The sequence below is a fragment of the Schistocerca americana genome, chromosome 5 (assembly GCF_021461395.2).
Source record: "Schistocerca americana isolate TAMUIC-IGC-003095 chromosome 5, iqSchAmer2.1, whole genome shotgun sequence".
Lineage (NCBI taxonomy): Eukaryota > Metazoa > Arthropoda > Insecta > Orthoptera > Acrididae > Schistocerca > Schistocerca americana.
In genome coordinates, this window is record NC_060123.1 from 204076075 (window position 1) to 204092279 (window position 16205).

General features: G+C 39.8%; 1 protein-coding gene across 1 annotated transcript in view; it reads left to right on the plus strand.

Moving 5' to 3' along the window:
* LOC124616263 (putative phosphoenolpyruvate synthase) overlaps positions 1–16205 on the plus strand; it is a 317495-nt gene that overhangs the window by 134379 nt on the left and 166911 nt on the right. The window contains exons 11-12 of the mRNA XM_047144567.1: positions 12356–12501; positions 12619–12870. Coding sequence (XP_047000523.1) covers positions 12356–12501; positions 12619–12870 — 398 coding nt within the window. The remainder of the gene's footprint in view (positions 1–12355; positions 12502–12618; positions 12871–16205) is intronic.

A 16205-nucleotide genomic window follows, 5' to 3' on the forward strand; every position in this document is an offset into this window, starting at 1 on the left:
TTCATGCTCCCCAAAATCCAAAACCCAACCATTTTGGATGCCCCATTGTAGCTGGTTATTGTGCCCCCACTGAAAGAATTTTGACCCTCACTGATCAACACTTCCAATCAATTGCCCATAATCTAGCCTCCCACATCAAAGACACCAACCACTTCCTTCATCAACTCTCCACTACCCCACCCCTTTACCTCCTGGATCCCTACTCATCACTGTTGACTCCTCCTCCCTATACACCAACATCCCTCATGTCCATAGTCTTACTGCTATTGAATACTACCTTTCCCAGCATGCTTCAGACTCCAGACCCACTACCTCATTCCCCATACACCTCACTAATGTTATCCTAACCCACAACTACTTCTCATTTGAAGGGAAGGTGTATAAGCAAATCTGCAGCACAGCTATGGGCACCCACATGGCACTATCCTATGTGAACCTTTTTGTGGAATATGTAGAGGTGACCTTCCCAGCTTCCCAAAACACCAAACCTCTAGTCTGGTTCAGGTTCACTGATGACATCTTCATGATCTGGGTTCAAGGACAGGACATCCTATCTTTGTTCCTTCACACCTTCAACACTTTTGTTCCCAATCACTTCACGTTGTCCTCCTCAACCCAGTGTGCCACCTTCCTAGATGTTGACCTCCACCTCTCTTATGGCTTCATCCACCAACCACTAACAGTACCTGAATTTCTACAGCTGTCATCCCTTTCACACCAAAAAGTCCCTCTGATATAGCCTGGCTGTCCAGGAACAGCATGTCTGCAGTGACAAGAACTCCCTTTCACAGTATGCTGAGAGTCTCACCAAAGCCTTCACAGACAGGCACTACCCCCAAGACCTAGTCCGCAAGCAGGTCTCCCAAGGCATTTCCCCTCACACCCCCAATCCTCCCACCACCCTCAAGAACCAGCCACATAGCCTGTCCCCTTCATCATTCAGTACCACCCTGGACTGGAACAACTGAACCACACCCTTCACCAGGCCTTTGATTGCGTATCATTGTGCCCTGAAATGAGGGGATTCCTACCAGAGATGGTTCCCACCCCTCCTAAAGTGGTGTTCTGTCACCCGTCCAATCTCCAAAATATCCTAGTCCACCACTATGCCTTTCCCAATCCCAACATCTTGCCAGAAGGATCATATTCCTGTGGAAGACCCAGGTGCAAAACCTGCCCACTCCACATACCCAGAACTTCCTATTCCAGTCCTGTCAGAGGTTTATCCTACCTCATGAGGGCCAAGCCATCTGTCGAATTAGCTTTGTCATTTACCAGCTCTACTCCAATCATTGCACAGCTTTTTATATAGGTTTGCCTGCCAATCAGCTGTCCATTAGGATCAACGGTCACTGCCAAACTGTGGCTGAGAGCAAAGTAGATCACCCTGTGGCACAGCAAACAGCTGATCATAACACACTTGATTTCAGTGGCTGCTTCACTACCCGAGCCATCTGGATCCTTCCCTCTACCACCAGCTTTTCTGCACTCTGCAGATGGGAGTTATCCTTACAATACACTCTCCACTCCCATAACTATCCCTGCCTGAACCTATGGTGATATACTGTCCTCACACCCTCTGCCCAACAGTTTCCACCTTCTGTGTCCTATCATCTCCTATTGCCCTGTTCCTTTGCATCCCTCTGCCAGTGCATCCACCCCTCTTTCCTAACTCCTCTCCTTTTTTTTGTAACTTTTTTTCCCACCTCCCTGCCCCACAACCTCCTGTGGTTGTACCTGTGCAGACTCCACCAGACAGTGTTTTTCACTCTCCCCACCCATACACTATTATCCCTTCCCATTCCTCACCCCCTACAGATTGCTGCTTGCATCCCACGAGATGATGAACAAGTAGAGGTATCAAGTTGAGATTTGTCAAATACTAAGGTCTGTGGTGTAAATGATTTAAGCTTGTTAATTATTGCAACCAAAGGTGAGGCCATGTATGTCACATATTTTGATACTGCAAGCTTACTCATCAAAACCTGTAGGTGATCTAAATATATGCATAATCAGTTTTGTATGGAATCCTCAGAGTGTGAGTCCTACTCCCACTTGTCTGGTTTTTAATATCTGGGGATTTCCAGTTTCCTGCCTGATCTGTGCCAGCAACCTGACTCCATTCTAAACCCCAGTTGGGCACATATATTCTGCATGGAAATCTCTTTCTACTTCTAGAATTTGGTTGGGAATGATCATGCTAAATTCAGTCATATTATTAACCATAAATACCAATAGAGGCTTACCACTGTTATTAACATTCTTCCTGCATGTTTGTGTAGATTAAATACTTCTTTAATTGTACCTGTGCTGCCACAGAAGATTATGATATTGGGTGCAATTGAGTGCACAGATATCAGAATACGCAGTAGGGGTAATGCACAGGTAGGCTGTGAACTGTAATGACACTGTGAACTCTCTTGCCTCACCACATTACATTGAAGCTTAAGGCACATGGTGCACACATATTTAATTTGTATGCAGGTATGAATATAACTGAGATTTTCCATGTTTTAGTGTATTATTATTATTATTAAGCTCTATATTATTAAGGTTTTTTTGTGTGGGTTACTCTTTTCTTTTTTCTCTTTTCCTTTTGGTATAAGACAAATTCACTGGTCAATTTTTTCTTGCTGCTTTTCCTCTCTGCCTAATCAAAATATAAATCAGTCTTGACTTTCATTTCATCAAAGTTAAGAACTACGTCTTTATCAAATTTTGTTAATAATTTTTCGTTTTCAAAACACTAAGGCTTAAATCAATAGAATCTGGTAGGACTCTAAACTGCCTGAGTCTTCTTTTAATAGTGCTTTCATTGGGAAGAATGTGTTTCAATACATTGCTGGCAAAAGATAATGCATTCTGTAGGCAATGTACAGTCACAGCCTTTGTAATACCTTCAGATGACCAGTTAGTACACTGTCCTTTCATAACCACTTGTTGACAGCCGGAATGAGAGCCCTGAATCACTTTTTGATTTCAGTGACTCCGTGCTACATTGAGAGAGACACTCATATAAATATGCATTCCTTTGCCTAAAGTCTTTTATTTCTGTTTCCATAATTTCTAATTGTTGGCATACATGTACATTGTTGCATTGACAGCAGTGTTTGTTTTCATGGTTAAAGTTGGTCTAGTAGCAATTTCTTCATTATCTAGTTGTATATTTACCTGTATAATATCTTCTACTTCTTTACCGTAGCTTCATTTTCATGCCCGAGTGTTTTTTTTTTTCTCCTTTATTAAGCCCATTACTACATTGTAAATCAGCACCAGAGGCTGTTAAATTTAGAATTTGAACAACTTCAGTCTTCAACTTTTTCATTTGGAAGGAATATTTGACAGTTCACTTTTCAAATCCCTTTCATAATCTGAATCAGTAAAATGTACAGAGCAGACACAAGCATTTTCAACTGAAAATTAGTCTGCACATTTATACGCATTTGTGCATTTTTGTTTTGTCTCATTGTTTTTAGAAAATATATGAAACATAATTCCTGACTTACTAATTTGACTGTTGTGGTTAGCAAAAGTGGCATCCCTCAACACAATGATAACTAAAACATAACTCTTTACTCATTCACCAATCACTAAAAAATTCACGCACTGTAAACAACCTTGTTTTCACTCTTAAATGCAATTACAACATAATGTGTTATGGCAGTTGCAGGCTACTGAGCCCTGATTGGGTTCAATCTGACATTATTAGCACACTTTGCTATTGAGCATACACCTCATGATTCCTACTGTGTATTCTACTACCTATGCTTCAGTGCAAGTGTGCCAATTATGATAGTAATTTTGTCTGTAGGTCAACACAATGAGAGAGATTTCTAAGTGTACTGCAGGCAGAATTGGTCTTTTTATTTAACTTGTCGATGACCTGATGCTTACTCTATCTACTTATTATCCATTTGAATACCTAGGAGCCTCACATATTGAGTTGTATCTAGTATACATCCATTGATCTGTCCTTCTATATAGAAGAAATTTTTATTTGTTAAGAATTACATAGTGTAAGTCTTTTAAGATTAAGACTTAAGCTGCTCTGTGAACCAGTTAAACCCTGTCCAGTTAGTCTCCTTGCTGTTTCTTATATGGATATGTCTGGACCCACTGATGAATCATTTATGGAGGTGTAGAACAGGAGTGGGCCAAGTAATCAATGCCATATTCAGTGTTTCCTCACTCCAATCTGTTTTATTCCTGTGGTATCATTTATTAAAATGACCATCCTTTTTTTATTGCTAAGATCAGTGCAAGGATAAGTTTTGGCAAGGTGACAGAAAATTCCACAGGATCATTTTTCTTGCTTAGTTCTGACATAAGTGAGTTTGTGAGGTCATGTAGTGTTTAGAAAGCTTTTGCAACTGCCTTCTAATTGTTTTTAGAAGGTTATTCTGAGAAACAAATGTTCAATACTCTGTTATGAACTCTTCTGAAATGTGTTTGAGAACATGGGTAGGAGGATGATGCGTCTATGATTAGGTGTTACCTTCTTATCCCTACTTTTCAATGGGTTACTGCAAATGTTTCAGCCTTTTAAAAAACACAGCTTGAGAAACGCAATATTGTTAATATCATCATCATCGTCATTATATGTGTATAGATTTTGAGTATAGTTTTAATATTTCAGTGCATCACAGTTTTCTGTTGCAAAGGCCGAGCTTCAGCTATTTAATAAGAATGCCCATAATAGTTTTGTGCCTGACAGTATTTTGGATTTTTCAGTGTGACAGAGTTTTCCAATGCAAAGGACGAGCATCAGCTATTTAAGAAGAATGCCAGTAATAGTTTTGTGTCTGACGGTATTTTGATTTTCTGCTAACCTGCAGTAATAATGTGGAGTCTGGGAAACAATTTCTCTGGGATTGCAAATGGTGCAAGCTGATGGCAAAGTTAGCACACTCATTGGCAGAGTTCTCTGCTTAAATACAAGACTGTTGTCATGACCTGCCTCTTGCGTTTTATCATTTGAAGCCTTTGGAACATGCCCTCCAATAGAGTGTTTGACTTTTGCTTTTGCTAAGATATTTTCCTCTTTTGGTATTCACTATGAACATAATTTTGTAGCAGTCGGGCATGCAAATGACTGCTGGTAGTTGGTGGGATCCATCTTCTTGTGTCATGATGGTCTTGATCCCCACCTGGAGTCTGTTGGTTTCTTTTCATGGCTTGGGAGTCAGGAGTGATGTGGACAACTGTAGAGAAACAAATGGTGAATACAAAACAACTTCATGTTCACTCATTCAGCTTGGATATTCATTCAGGTGTCCCCTCATCTGTGCCATGGTTTAGCAACATCTCATGATATTCCAGTTGTAGTGGTGGCTGAGGTACGTGCAGCATGCAGCATACACCTGGTACCCAGGTGGCGATGTGCTGAGTTAGTGTTGCTGGCACACCAGGAACTGAGTTGACAGTGGTGGCCAATGCAGGATGTGGCTCTGCTGCAGACAGGGGACAGCCAGCAGCATCTCAACCTCAGTGCCTTTATGCCAGGTTGGGGCACTGCCCCAAATGTAACTCTGTACTGAAGACTGAAGAGCAGTGACTGGTGGATAGCAGTCCCCGGGGGCAGATACAGTGGTGAGTGACTCTGCAGAGGCAGTGTCAGTGTCATGGCTGCTGTGGTCTGGGCAGTCAGGCACGTATCCTTAGGTTGTGGCCTCAGGGGGGGGGGGGGGTGACACAGCTACAGTGTGGCTCCAAGGCTGCATGAGTAAAGGTCGTGGAGGCGACTGACACCCAGCTGGTGCCATCCGTGGCCCTGTCATACCAGTCGTGACATACTCAGCAGTGCCTGGGTTCAAATGTAGCTGCTTGGCACTACATTCATGGGAGGGAGTGCATTTCTGTGTCACTCGGGAAGACCTGGAACAAGGTCAGTGACCAACGTTCATCCATTGTCATGCAGAAGTGTGTCAAACTGCAGAAGCTTCCTGATGTCCCAGGCCATTGACTTGCAGAATTGTGATGATGTGGGTCTGGCTGCTTCTGTTGAAATTCCAGCGGGTTGTCCAGCAATGATTGAGGTTCAGGTCCGGTTGCTCTGTCTGCTGCACTGATTATGGCAGTATTCTATTTCATTACAACTTGTATGATTGTAGAGTCCTATGGAATCTGTAGCTAGCCATTCAGTACAAGAACTGAGTCAGTACTGACAACTCAGAACTACCCTTGAATAAATTTGAGATACCCATGTAAGCATACATTTAAAAAAAAAAAATTATGTGTTGTATTCATTCACTTTAACTGACAAACTTACTTCAATCTTAATTGCTAAGCTTACCCTTCAATTTTCTAGAAGCTTGATGCACTACACTTCTGACTTTGAATAAGGTGTCTCATAATTACAAAGCAACCTTCATATAGATATAAAGTTTTTAGCCTCTTTCTCATATTTTGTTCTCAATTTGTGGTTTCTTAGCAATATCCCTTTATCTGTGTGTTCTACGTTCCCACTAACTCTTTCACAACTTACTCAATCATCCAGTGTAAGAGCAATTGTATCCAAGCAAATTGAAGCTTTAAAAGGAATCCATTAAACTAACCATTTCTTGAAAATGTGTTTGAAATATACTGTATCTGAATTGAAAATCTTGTATGAAGAGTGCTCAATGGGTTAACACACTGTGAAGTAATTTACGTATCCTTACAAATATCAGGGATTTTTGGTGTGTGTGAAGTGCATTATGTCTCTGTTCCTAGATATTTAAATTTCTTGAAAACCACAAAAAAGGCTAAAGCTTCTTTTCCTGTAATTTCACAGCTGTACAAAAGGCAATTTACATTGTGATGAAGCAAGCTGGGATCTTCTTACTTTCTCTCTTGTTTTGACATCTGCCTCCTTAAAATTATTATTTTTTTTCATTGTTGCCTAAGTACCTTTAACATGCATGAGTATAATTTGCTTTTCCATAGAAGAGAAAGGTTGGCCCTCAGTCTTAAGGGATATACCACCAGGTCTAATTTTGTGCTTGGTTTTGTGTGTGTCATCAATTTTCTAATTTATTTTGACTATTCCTAGTTAATATCTTTTGTTATAGGGTGAAATTAGTAATTGTTCTGTTCCTTAGATTCTGTTGTTGAATTACAAACAAATGTAAATTCTGTACTAATTATAATCATTTGGAAGGAGAACCACTAGGATTCTAAGGTATTTTTGGCTCCATTCAAACACATTTTAATTCCAAAATAATTACCAGATTTGTCAAAAGCATTGTTTGTGTAACTATATCTGTTAATTTCATCATTTAAAGAAATAATTTGGCCTAACCCTTGCAGTAGAAGAAACTGTTAGAAATGAGGAATTTTTCTATATATTCTGTTAATTTAATGAGTTATGTTTTAACTGTAATTTCTGTGACTTAAACATCAAACAATGTATAGTTTCAGTACCTGTCATTGTGAAGACATATAAAAGCCCAATTTCTGGTCCTGAGACAGTCAGTCCATGGCTGATTTTCAGACGAGAAACCTGTATTGCTTAGATCATCAACAATGCATCAACTTAACTGTGGAGTAAGTGCAACACAAATAGGCCGTGTGTTAAAATAATGACAGTGTCTGTTCAATAGTGTCACATGTTTCATATTATTCTGCAAGGACCATGTGGTTAGGTTTTTACTGCTCATAGATATTTAACGGTAAACTATTTAGCAGTATGCTGATGTTTGCCTGCAAACTATTACTGAGGCTTATCAAAACAACAGTGAACTGGCAATATTATCTGTATAATACTGGGAAGTTATGAACAGTGAAAGCGAAGAACTGTGAAATGCAACTGTGCAGCTGTCAGCTAGATCATTTACAGTAGTCAATGTTTTAACTTCCACCTCCCATTTTTCAGCCAGTATAACAAAGCTTTGCGTCAACACCAAAGACTATCAACAGGAAAATAAAGCAAGCAAAAGTCACAACATTTCAGGATGAGCAAGAAGAGGAACAAAAACAACTACATCTGCATCTACATGATTACTGTACAATAATCCCCTATATCATAACACAAAACAAGTGCCATTCTTTGAATTTTTTAACATCCTCAATCTTTTCTATCTGATGCAGATCCCACATCATGGCAGGCGCTGTAGTTGACCCACAACATTTTCTAAGTGTACTGCCAATAGATCATTGGTTATCTTTCCCTTGTTCCAGAAGAACAAACCAAGTGCCTAGCATTCCTTCTGTATGTAGGCTGCCCACAGCTGAGATCGCCATGACTGTGGAGATGCACATCATAAAAACAATTTTCTGCTCAACAGTTAAAATCAAGAATATGCATAGATAAGTCAAAGACCAGCTAGGGCTACAAGCACCTGGTGTCTACAACATCGGTTGCAAGTCTGGCATGCAGTACATCAGATAGATGCAGCAGTGCATCTCACAGCACTGTACAGAACAAGAGAGGATCATTTGCCTTGATCAAACTGACATGTCTGCTGTGGTGGAGCACAGCATGAACAAAGGTTACATATTTGTTTCTGAACAAAGGTGCTGTGCCATACCAACATGTTCTGTAATTTGGTTATCAAAGGGACAGTGGAAATAAGAATACAGGATTATCTTGTCAAGCCAGACAGCGGTTTCCAGTGCAGCTCTGCATGGGGTGTGGCAGCAGCAAAAATATGTCAGGAACATTCTTATGTGAAAGGGGCAGCAGGCAGAATACACAGGAAGCATCAAGACTCAACATCCAGACCACCCTCCACTAAACCAAGGTCACTCTCCATGAACGACAGCGACATCTCTCCAGCAGGCCTGCAATTGGTCCAGATATTGGGCCCTTTGGTGAGAAGTCTGCAATCCAGAGCCTGATACTTTGCCTGAAGATGACAAGTAGTAAACTTGTCATCGTCATTGAGAAGGCAAGGTAGTCCCCAACAGTAAACCTTCTTGGTTGTTGTAGCCATCTTCAGATGTACACTATTATATTTCCGGCATCTCCTGAATTTTTTTCTTGATCTTACAAGTTTTATCATAATTCAGTCATCTGATCTAGCCTCAACAGTACTTTTGTAAAATGTAAACTGCTTTAATTCTTTCTGTGTAACTGCCAAATGACCCAAACTTTTAAGATTAGCAGCTCTTCTTTCATTATTCTGTAGCAGCAGTGTCAGGTACTGAATCACCAAAAATTACCAGCATAATTTTTTATGTGGTTTGTTGAACAGTGTCCTAGATGGAAACAAAGTGAAAATTATCATCATATGTTCTGTTTTCTGTGTGTGAAAATTCTTTGTGTTGATTTGTGTCATTGAAGAATGTGCAGCAGTTTCTAAATTTTTTTCTGTATGAGGGAATATTTCTTTAAATATTGATTTTCAATGAAAGATGTCTGTTGCTTTCTAAAATTTTGCACCACCATGACAGAACACTACATCAAATACTTCTTCGTGAAGATGGTTTGCAATAATATTCATTCTTGCTTACTGCAGTTCAGTTCTGTGTTCCACCTCAAACAAGGTATTTGAGTGAATTCTGAAGCCTATGGGACTGAAGTAATAGACACAACTAATTGAATATATAATGACTTTTAGTTGGTGACTCATAAATGTATCTAAACACATGAAACTCATAAGTATAAAATATCATTACCTTTCTTCTTCAATTTTGTGGGATATGTCGCAAGGGAAACATATTCAAGCAGCAATTCTGTGGATCTCTGGTTTTCTCAGCACGTTTGATTAGCAGTGTAGTTTTCAGGCCTATAATCAAGTTAGAACGCACTTTCCACAGAATAACAGTGTGGGCTTTGGGAACTATGAGGATGCAAGGGGATAGTAACCAGAGGAGTTGAACTTGGCTATAAGCAGTTACATGACACCAATAATACTTCACAGTCTGGTTGACAGTGGGTACACATAACAACAACTGAAGAAAATGACTAGGTTAGTTGTTGAAATATTGTAGATAAAATGGATCAAAAGCTTCACTGTATACCCCTAAAGCATACCATTAGCTAAGTGCTTATGTGACTTACAATAATTTGCTTTGTGGATCTTCAGCTGCTGCAGTTGAAGATGTTGCTTACAGAATGTCTTGAGATTAATGTTAATACTTGACACAAGATAAGTAAATCAAAACTGAACTCCAATATTTGCTGCCCGTAGTGCAGTAACTGTAATAATATCTAATAATTTTCGCAAGCCGGCCGGAGTGGCCATGCGGTTCTAGGCGCTACAGTCTGGAATTGAGCGACCGCTACGGTCGCAGGTTCGAATCCTGCCTCGGGCATGGATGTGTGTTATGTCCTTAGGTTAGTTAGGTTTAATTAGTTCTAAGTTCTAGGCGACTGATGACCTCAGAGGTTAAGTTGCATAGTGCTCAGAGCCATTTGAATTTTCCCAATCATTGTATACCTCATTTTTGTCTTGATTGGTCTGTGTCTGCAGAAAAACAATATAAGATTTGTACGTCTGCCTTGGCAACGAACAGACAAAGTGTTTGAATCAAGTTGGATCCACAAATATACTACTGGCTGTTACAAGCTCACTGAACTGAATTTCTACATGTAATACATTTAGCACAAAGCCAGGACAATATCTAACATTTGTCACAAATTAAGCAAAAGTAAATTGAATTTCTGTATTTGCTACCTTCAACCACAGAAATAGATTATATACTACTTTATGGACACAAATGATTGGTGTTATTAAGTTTTTCAATAATTTTTAGTGTTTATGAGGGGAATTCAATAAGTAATGCAACACATTTTTTTTTCTCAGCCAGTTTCAGTTGAAAAGAGATGCAGAATTTGTTGTGGAACATTGTGGAATTCTCCTACTTCAGCCCCTATAGTTTCATGAAATTCTAATAGGTGGTGACACTATACACAGATTCAAAATGGTGTCTGTAATAGAGGTACATTCCAAGCAGAGATCTGTCATAGAGTTTTTTTCTTTTTTTTTTTAAATATAGAGCATCACACACATTAACTGACATTTGCAGAATGTCCATGGAAACCTGACTGTGAACAAAAGCACTTTGTGCCATTGGGAGAGATGTCTGTCATCATCACAACAAAGTTGCTCGAAAACCTGTCCGATCTGTGTGCCAGCTGGGCACACACAGTTGTGACTTCTGCAACACAGACACTCTCATTCGAGGTGATTGATGGATTCAAATTAAACACCTCGCTGCACAACTGGTTGTCTCTGTTGGTAGTGCTGACACACCCATGCTACAGTTGGGATTGTGAAAAATGTGTACCCGCTGGGTTTCTTAACACCTAACAGAAACTGTAAAGAGCAATGAAGGATTGCATGTTATGAGGCTGCTTGTGACAATTTTTTGTCAAATGTCATCACAAGCGTTGAAACATGGGTTCATCAGTTCAAACCAGAGACAAAACTCTGATCCATGGAGTGGCATCACACCATCTCTCCTCCAAAGGAAGACTTCAAAGCCACGCCTTCAACCTGTAAAGTCATGGTGATGGTCTTCTGTGACTCTAATGAGTAACATTCTGTTTAATGTCCTTCTTCATAGTGCAACAATCAGTTCTGAAGTGTATTGTGTTACCCTCAAGAAATTGGAGAAATGACTTCTGCTTGTTTGTCACCACAAAAATGCAAATGAACTTCTCCTTCTCTGTGACCACGCAAGGCCACACAGAAGTCTGTGCATCCAAGGGGTGCTCACAGAACATCATTGGACTTCTTCCTCATTCACCCTACAACCTGGATCTCACACCTTCCAGCTTCAATCTCTTCAGTCCGATTAAGGATGCACTCCACAGGAAGCAGTATATGGATGATGGGGAGGTTATTGCTGTTACAAGATGTTGGCCCCAATGTCTGTCAGTAGAGTGGTATGATGCGGACATACAGGTCCTCCCAAAAAGGTGGCATAAGGTCATTGTATTGACCGGAGATTATTTTGAAAAATAGGATTTTGTAGCCAAAAGAGCAGAGAATAATTTGGTGTATTGGACTACTTAATAAAACCAACCTGCTATCAGAGAAAAAAAAAGTGTTGCATTACTTACTGAATGCCCCTCATACATTTATACTTCTGTAGTTTTGAATAAGCCTATAAAACAGCTACTTCTTGCATGCCACCAAAGCAGAGTATGTTTGATCCTCCAAGTTCCAGCCGCCCACCGCTTTCAATTCTTTTTAAGAATGATAAAATATGGTTACAGAATTAAATTCTAGATAGAGAATAACAAAATGAATAATGGCCCTACTCTAATGTCTCTTATTTGAGGTTGTGTGTTCATATAACTGCTTATGCACTCTCTATTTGTCATAACTGAATGTGCCACCCATTATGTCTCCACCATTCTGTGTTTTGATAAGTTTCTTTTATTGATATTAATATTGCCAATTAATTTTACTGGTGTGGTTTAAAGTTCCAGGTGCCTTCTGGTTTTTGTTTGACAACACATGCCTTTGATTATCAGCTACACTGCTCTCCAGACCTGAAGAATGAAATAAATAAGTTAAATGACATGTCTTCAGAATGTTCTCCTGAGGAGTTGAAAACCCAATGTGAAAGGTAACTCCAAAGCTGATGAAAGCACTCTCACTTCTTGTGTGTTTTTTTTTCACCATGGATTTGGAACTATCATTAGTTCATTAATGTAAAATTTTTGGGTTGATACTGTTAAAACAGGATTTCTGAGGTATTTGAAAAAACCTCTATCTGTGATGAAGTCAGACAAGAAGTTTTGAAAGTACTGTCCCAGTTTGATGCATCTGTGCGCTATGCAGTTCGGTCATCTGCAGTTGGAGAAGATTCAGAAGATCTTTCTGCTGCAGGTCAAAATGCAACATTTTTAGGATTGATGGGAGAGTCAAACATCTTGTTGGCCATTCAGAAATGCTGGGGATCGTTGTATATGTACCAGTCAGTCCAGTATAGAAGGTTTGTAATGCAAAATAATGATTTAGGTTCTAGTAGTAGTAGTAGTAGTAGTAGTAGTACTTTGATTCATTTCTGGATCCCTGCTGCTAGGACATTTTACAAGTCTAGTTTGAGGACAGACAGGTAGTCAGTCAAAGCTAAAATCTGAGGAGGGATGGCCAGGTGGGGGTTAAAGCCTCCATTCTCCCAAATACAAGACCAGTCTGCTAAAAAAGCACAAACGGATTTATTTTATCATTAGTGTAACAAAATGTTTAACTTTTATACACTTGTGCAAATAAATTACATCATGTGATATGTAAAACTTTCATGTCATATGAAATTAAATTTTTCACTCTGCAGCGAAGTGAGCCTTGCAGATTAAAGCTGTGTGCTGGACCATGGCTCGAACTCAGGACCTTTGCCTGAAGATAGGAGATGAGATACTGGCAAAAGTAAAGCTGTGTGGATGGTTCGTGAACTGTGCATTGTAGCTCAATCAGTAGACCACTTACCTGCAAAAGGCAAAGGACCCAAGTTTGAGTCTCAGCCCAGCACACAATTTTGACCCGCCAGGAAGTTTCATGTCATATAGATTGCTTTATAAATGTTCTGGGGAAAAGTCAGTTGTCAGCAACTTTCTGCTTGATACTTCATTACAAACTCTTCTGGTCATCTTCAGTTGTATTCCGGTAAAAGTATACTGAACTCCCATATTTAAGACCCTGCTGCGCCGTGTAATGATAAGTCAGTGTCAAATGTTACTTACGTGGTAGTGTGTCTGCTGCAAGTCATAGGTTGCTCTGAGGCCTCTCCTACTTGGAAGTTTGCTTTAGCATTATGTGATTGACAATCTTCATTCTGTAAAATCAAAGTTTCAGAGAACAACCTACATTACAAGTATCATATCAAGTGACTCTATAGGGAAAAAAATGATGTAGTGCACTTGAAAATGTTCAAATGTGTGTGAAATCTTATGGGACTTAAGTGATAAGGTCATCAGTCCCTAAGCTTACACACTACTTAACCTAAATTATCCTAAGGACAAACATACACACCCATGCCCGAGGGGCTCGAACCTCCGCCGGGCCTTAGTGCACTTGTATACAGAATAAAATGTAATTGGATTGATAAAAATTCTACTCACCAAGCGGTGACAGAAGAAAATACATAAAGCTGTCAGAGCCATTGTCTCTTCCTTCTGGCAGAAGGGTTGAAGGGGAAGGAAGAGGGATGAAGGACACAGACTGACAAGGTTTAGAAAATGGGGAGAGTTAAGGAAAAGTCACCCAGAAACCTGGATCAGCGGAGACTTACTGGATGGGATGAGAAGGAAAGACTGATTGTTGGAGACTGCACCATATGAGATTTGCAATCTCAGCACTGATAAAGGTAACACTAGCATACTCATCCCAAGAACGACTGTATTAAAAAGATGTAATTTAATGGGATAGATACAAAAATCTATTTACCAAGCGGCAGCAGAACACACACATAAAAGATGATTATGATTGGCGAGCTTTCACAGCCAGTGGCTGCTTCTTCAGGCAGAAGGGTTGAAGAGGAAGGAAGAGGGGTGAGAGAAAAGTACTGGAGAAATCTAAGAAAATGGGTAGATTTTGGAAAAGTCACCCAGAACCACAGGTTAGGGAAGACTTATGGCATGGGATGAGAAGAAAAGACTGATTGTTGGGGAGTGCATCAGACGAGATCTGAAAACCTGAGAGCTTAAAGGTGGAAGACAGGGTAATATGCACACAGAGATTACTGCTTAAACATCATACATTAGTTAATAAGAGTGAAAAGCTAAGTGCATTGTTCCTAACAGAGGTGGGAGGGGGTGTTGAAAAATAGATGGGTAAGACAATGAAAGATATAAAAAACTATAATGGAGTGAAGCAAAGAGTAGTTACTGTGAAGAAATGCTGAGACTGAAGAAATCAACGTAAATTAAAGCCAGGTTAAGAATCCAGATGGCACATGTGGTGAAACAGCACCAAGGTCATGATTGGAATGTTGAAGAGTATGTTCTGCATCAGGATATTGTAAGTTGCCAGTATACACCCACTGTTTATGCCCATTCATCCTAATTGATAATTTGGTGGTAGTCATGCCGATGTAGAAGGCCAAACAGTGTTTACATAATAGCTGGAATATGATGTGTGTCATTTCACAGGTGGCTCTCCCAGTTACAGGGCTACCATAGGTGGTGGTAGGAGGGTGCATAGGGCAAGTCTTGCAATGGAGACATTCACAGGGGTAGGAGCCATAGGGTAGGGAGATGAGTGTAGAATGGGCATAGGGTCTGACAAGAATATTGTGGAGAGGGGGAGGGCAACGGAAAGCTATTCTAGGTTTGGTGGGCAAAATTTCAGACAGAATGGATCTCATTTCAGGGCAGGATTTTAGGAAGTCATGGCACTGACATGGCTCATGGCTATAACTTATTTTGTCAATAATTGATTGTTTTCATTATTGTATTAATAAAATGTGTTTTATAATGTGACTCATTCTATCTCAGCATACATAAGGACTCCACCAACCACTTAATGAAGAAAATTCCAGCATTTTTAATTGTTGACTCTCTACCAAAGGAGGTTGTCTTGGGACTGAGACCACATAGTTTAGTTCTATGTGAGTTGTAAGGACTGCCTTAGATTCACAAAGAATATCTTTATGTTCTACTCTGAGCAGTATTGGAGCTGCCACCTATGATTTTGCCAAATACTTGTCTTCTTTACTTAGGCCCATTTTAGGCAGGTGCCTACACCACACGTGACATTCCTTTGATTTTACCAGCAGACTTCAGTCAATTAAGCTGAAAAGCATGAACTTATTGGTCAGTTTTGACATTTTATCATTTTTCTATAAAAGTACCTTTGATTACCTTGCTGTCTCACTAGAAACTGCTTTCGGTATGATGTAACAGCATTGTTTGAGCATATGCACTCCCTTTATCATGTTTTTCTTTTTCTTTTTATTGAACAATGAGTTTTATAACCATTCTGAGAGTGTCATTATTGAGAGTCCTGTATCTCCTCTGATGTCCAGTCTTTTTATAGTAGATTTTGAGGAGTAGGCACTTGAGTTAACAGTTCTAAACTTACAGTATTCCTGCAATGTGTTGACAATATATACATATTGTTTGTCATCGTGATTTGGACAGTCACCAAGAGCTTCATCTACAACTTCATCTATACTTATACTTCACAAGCCACTTTATGGTGTATAGTAGAGAGTACTTTGCATCCCACAGACACTCCCCCCCCCCCCCTCCGCCCCCTTCCCACCCCCCCTTTTCCTGTTCCAATCACAAATTGTGTGGGGCAAGAAAAGTTTCCAACGCCCATTGTAAG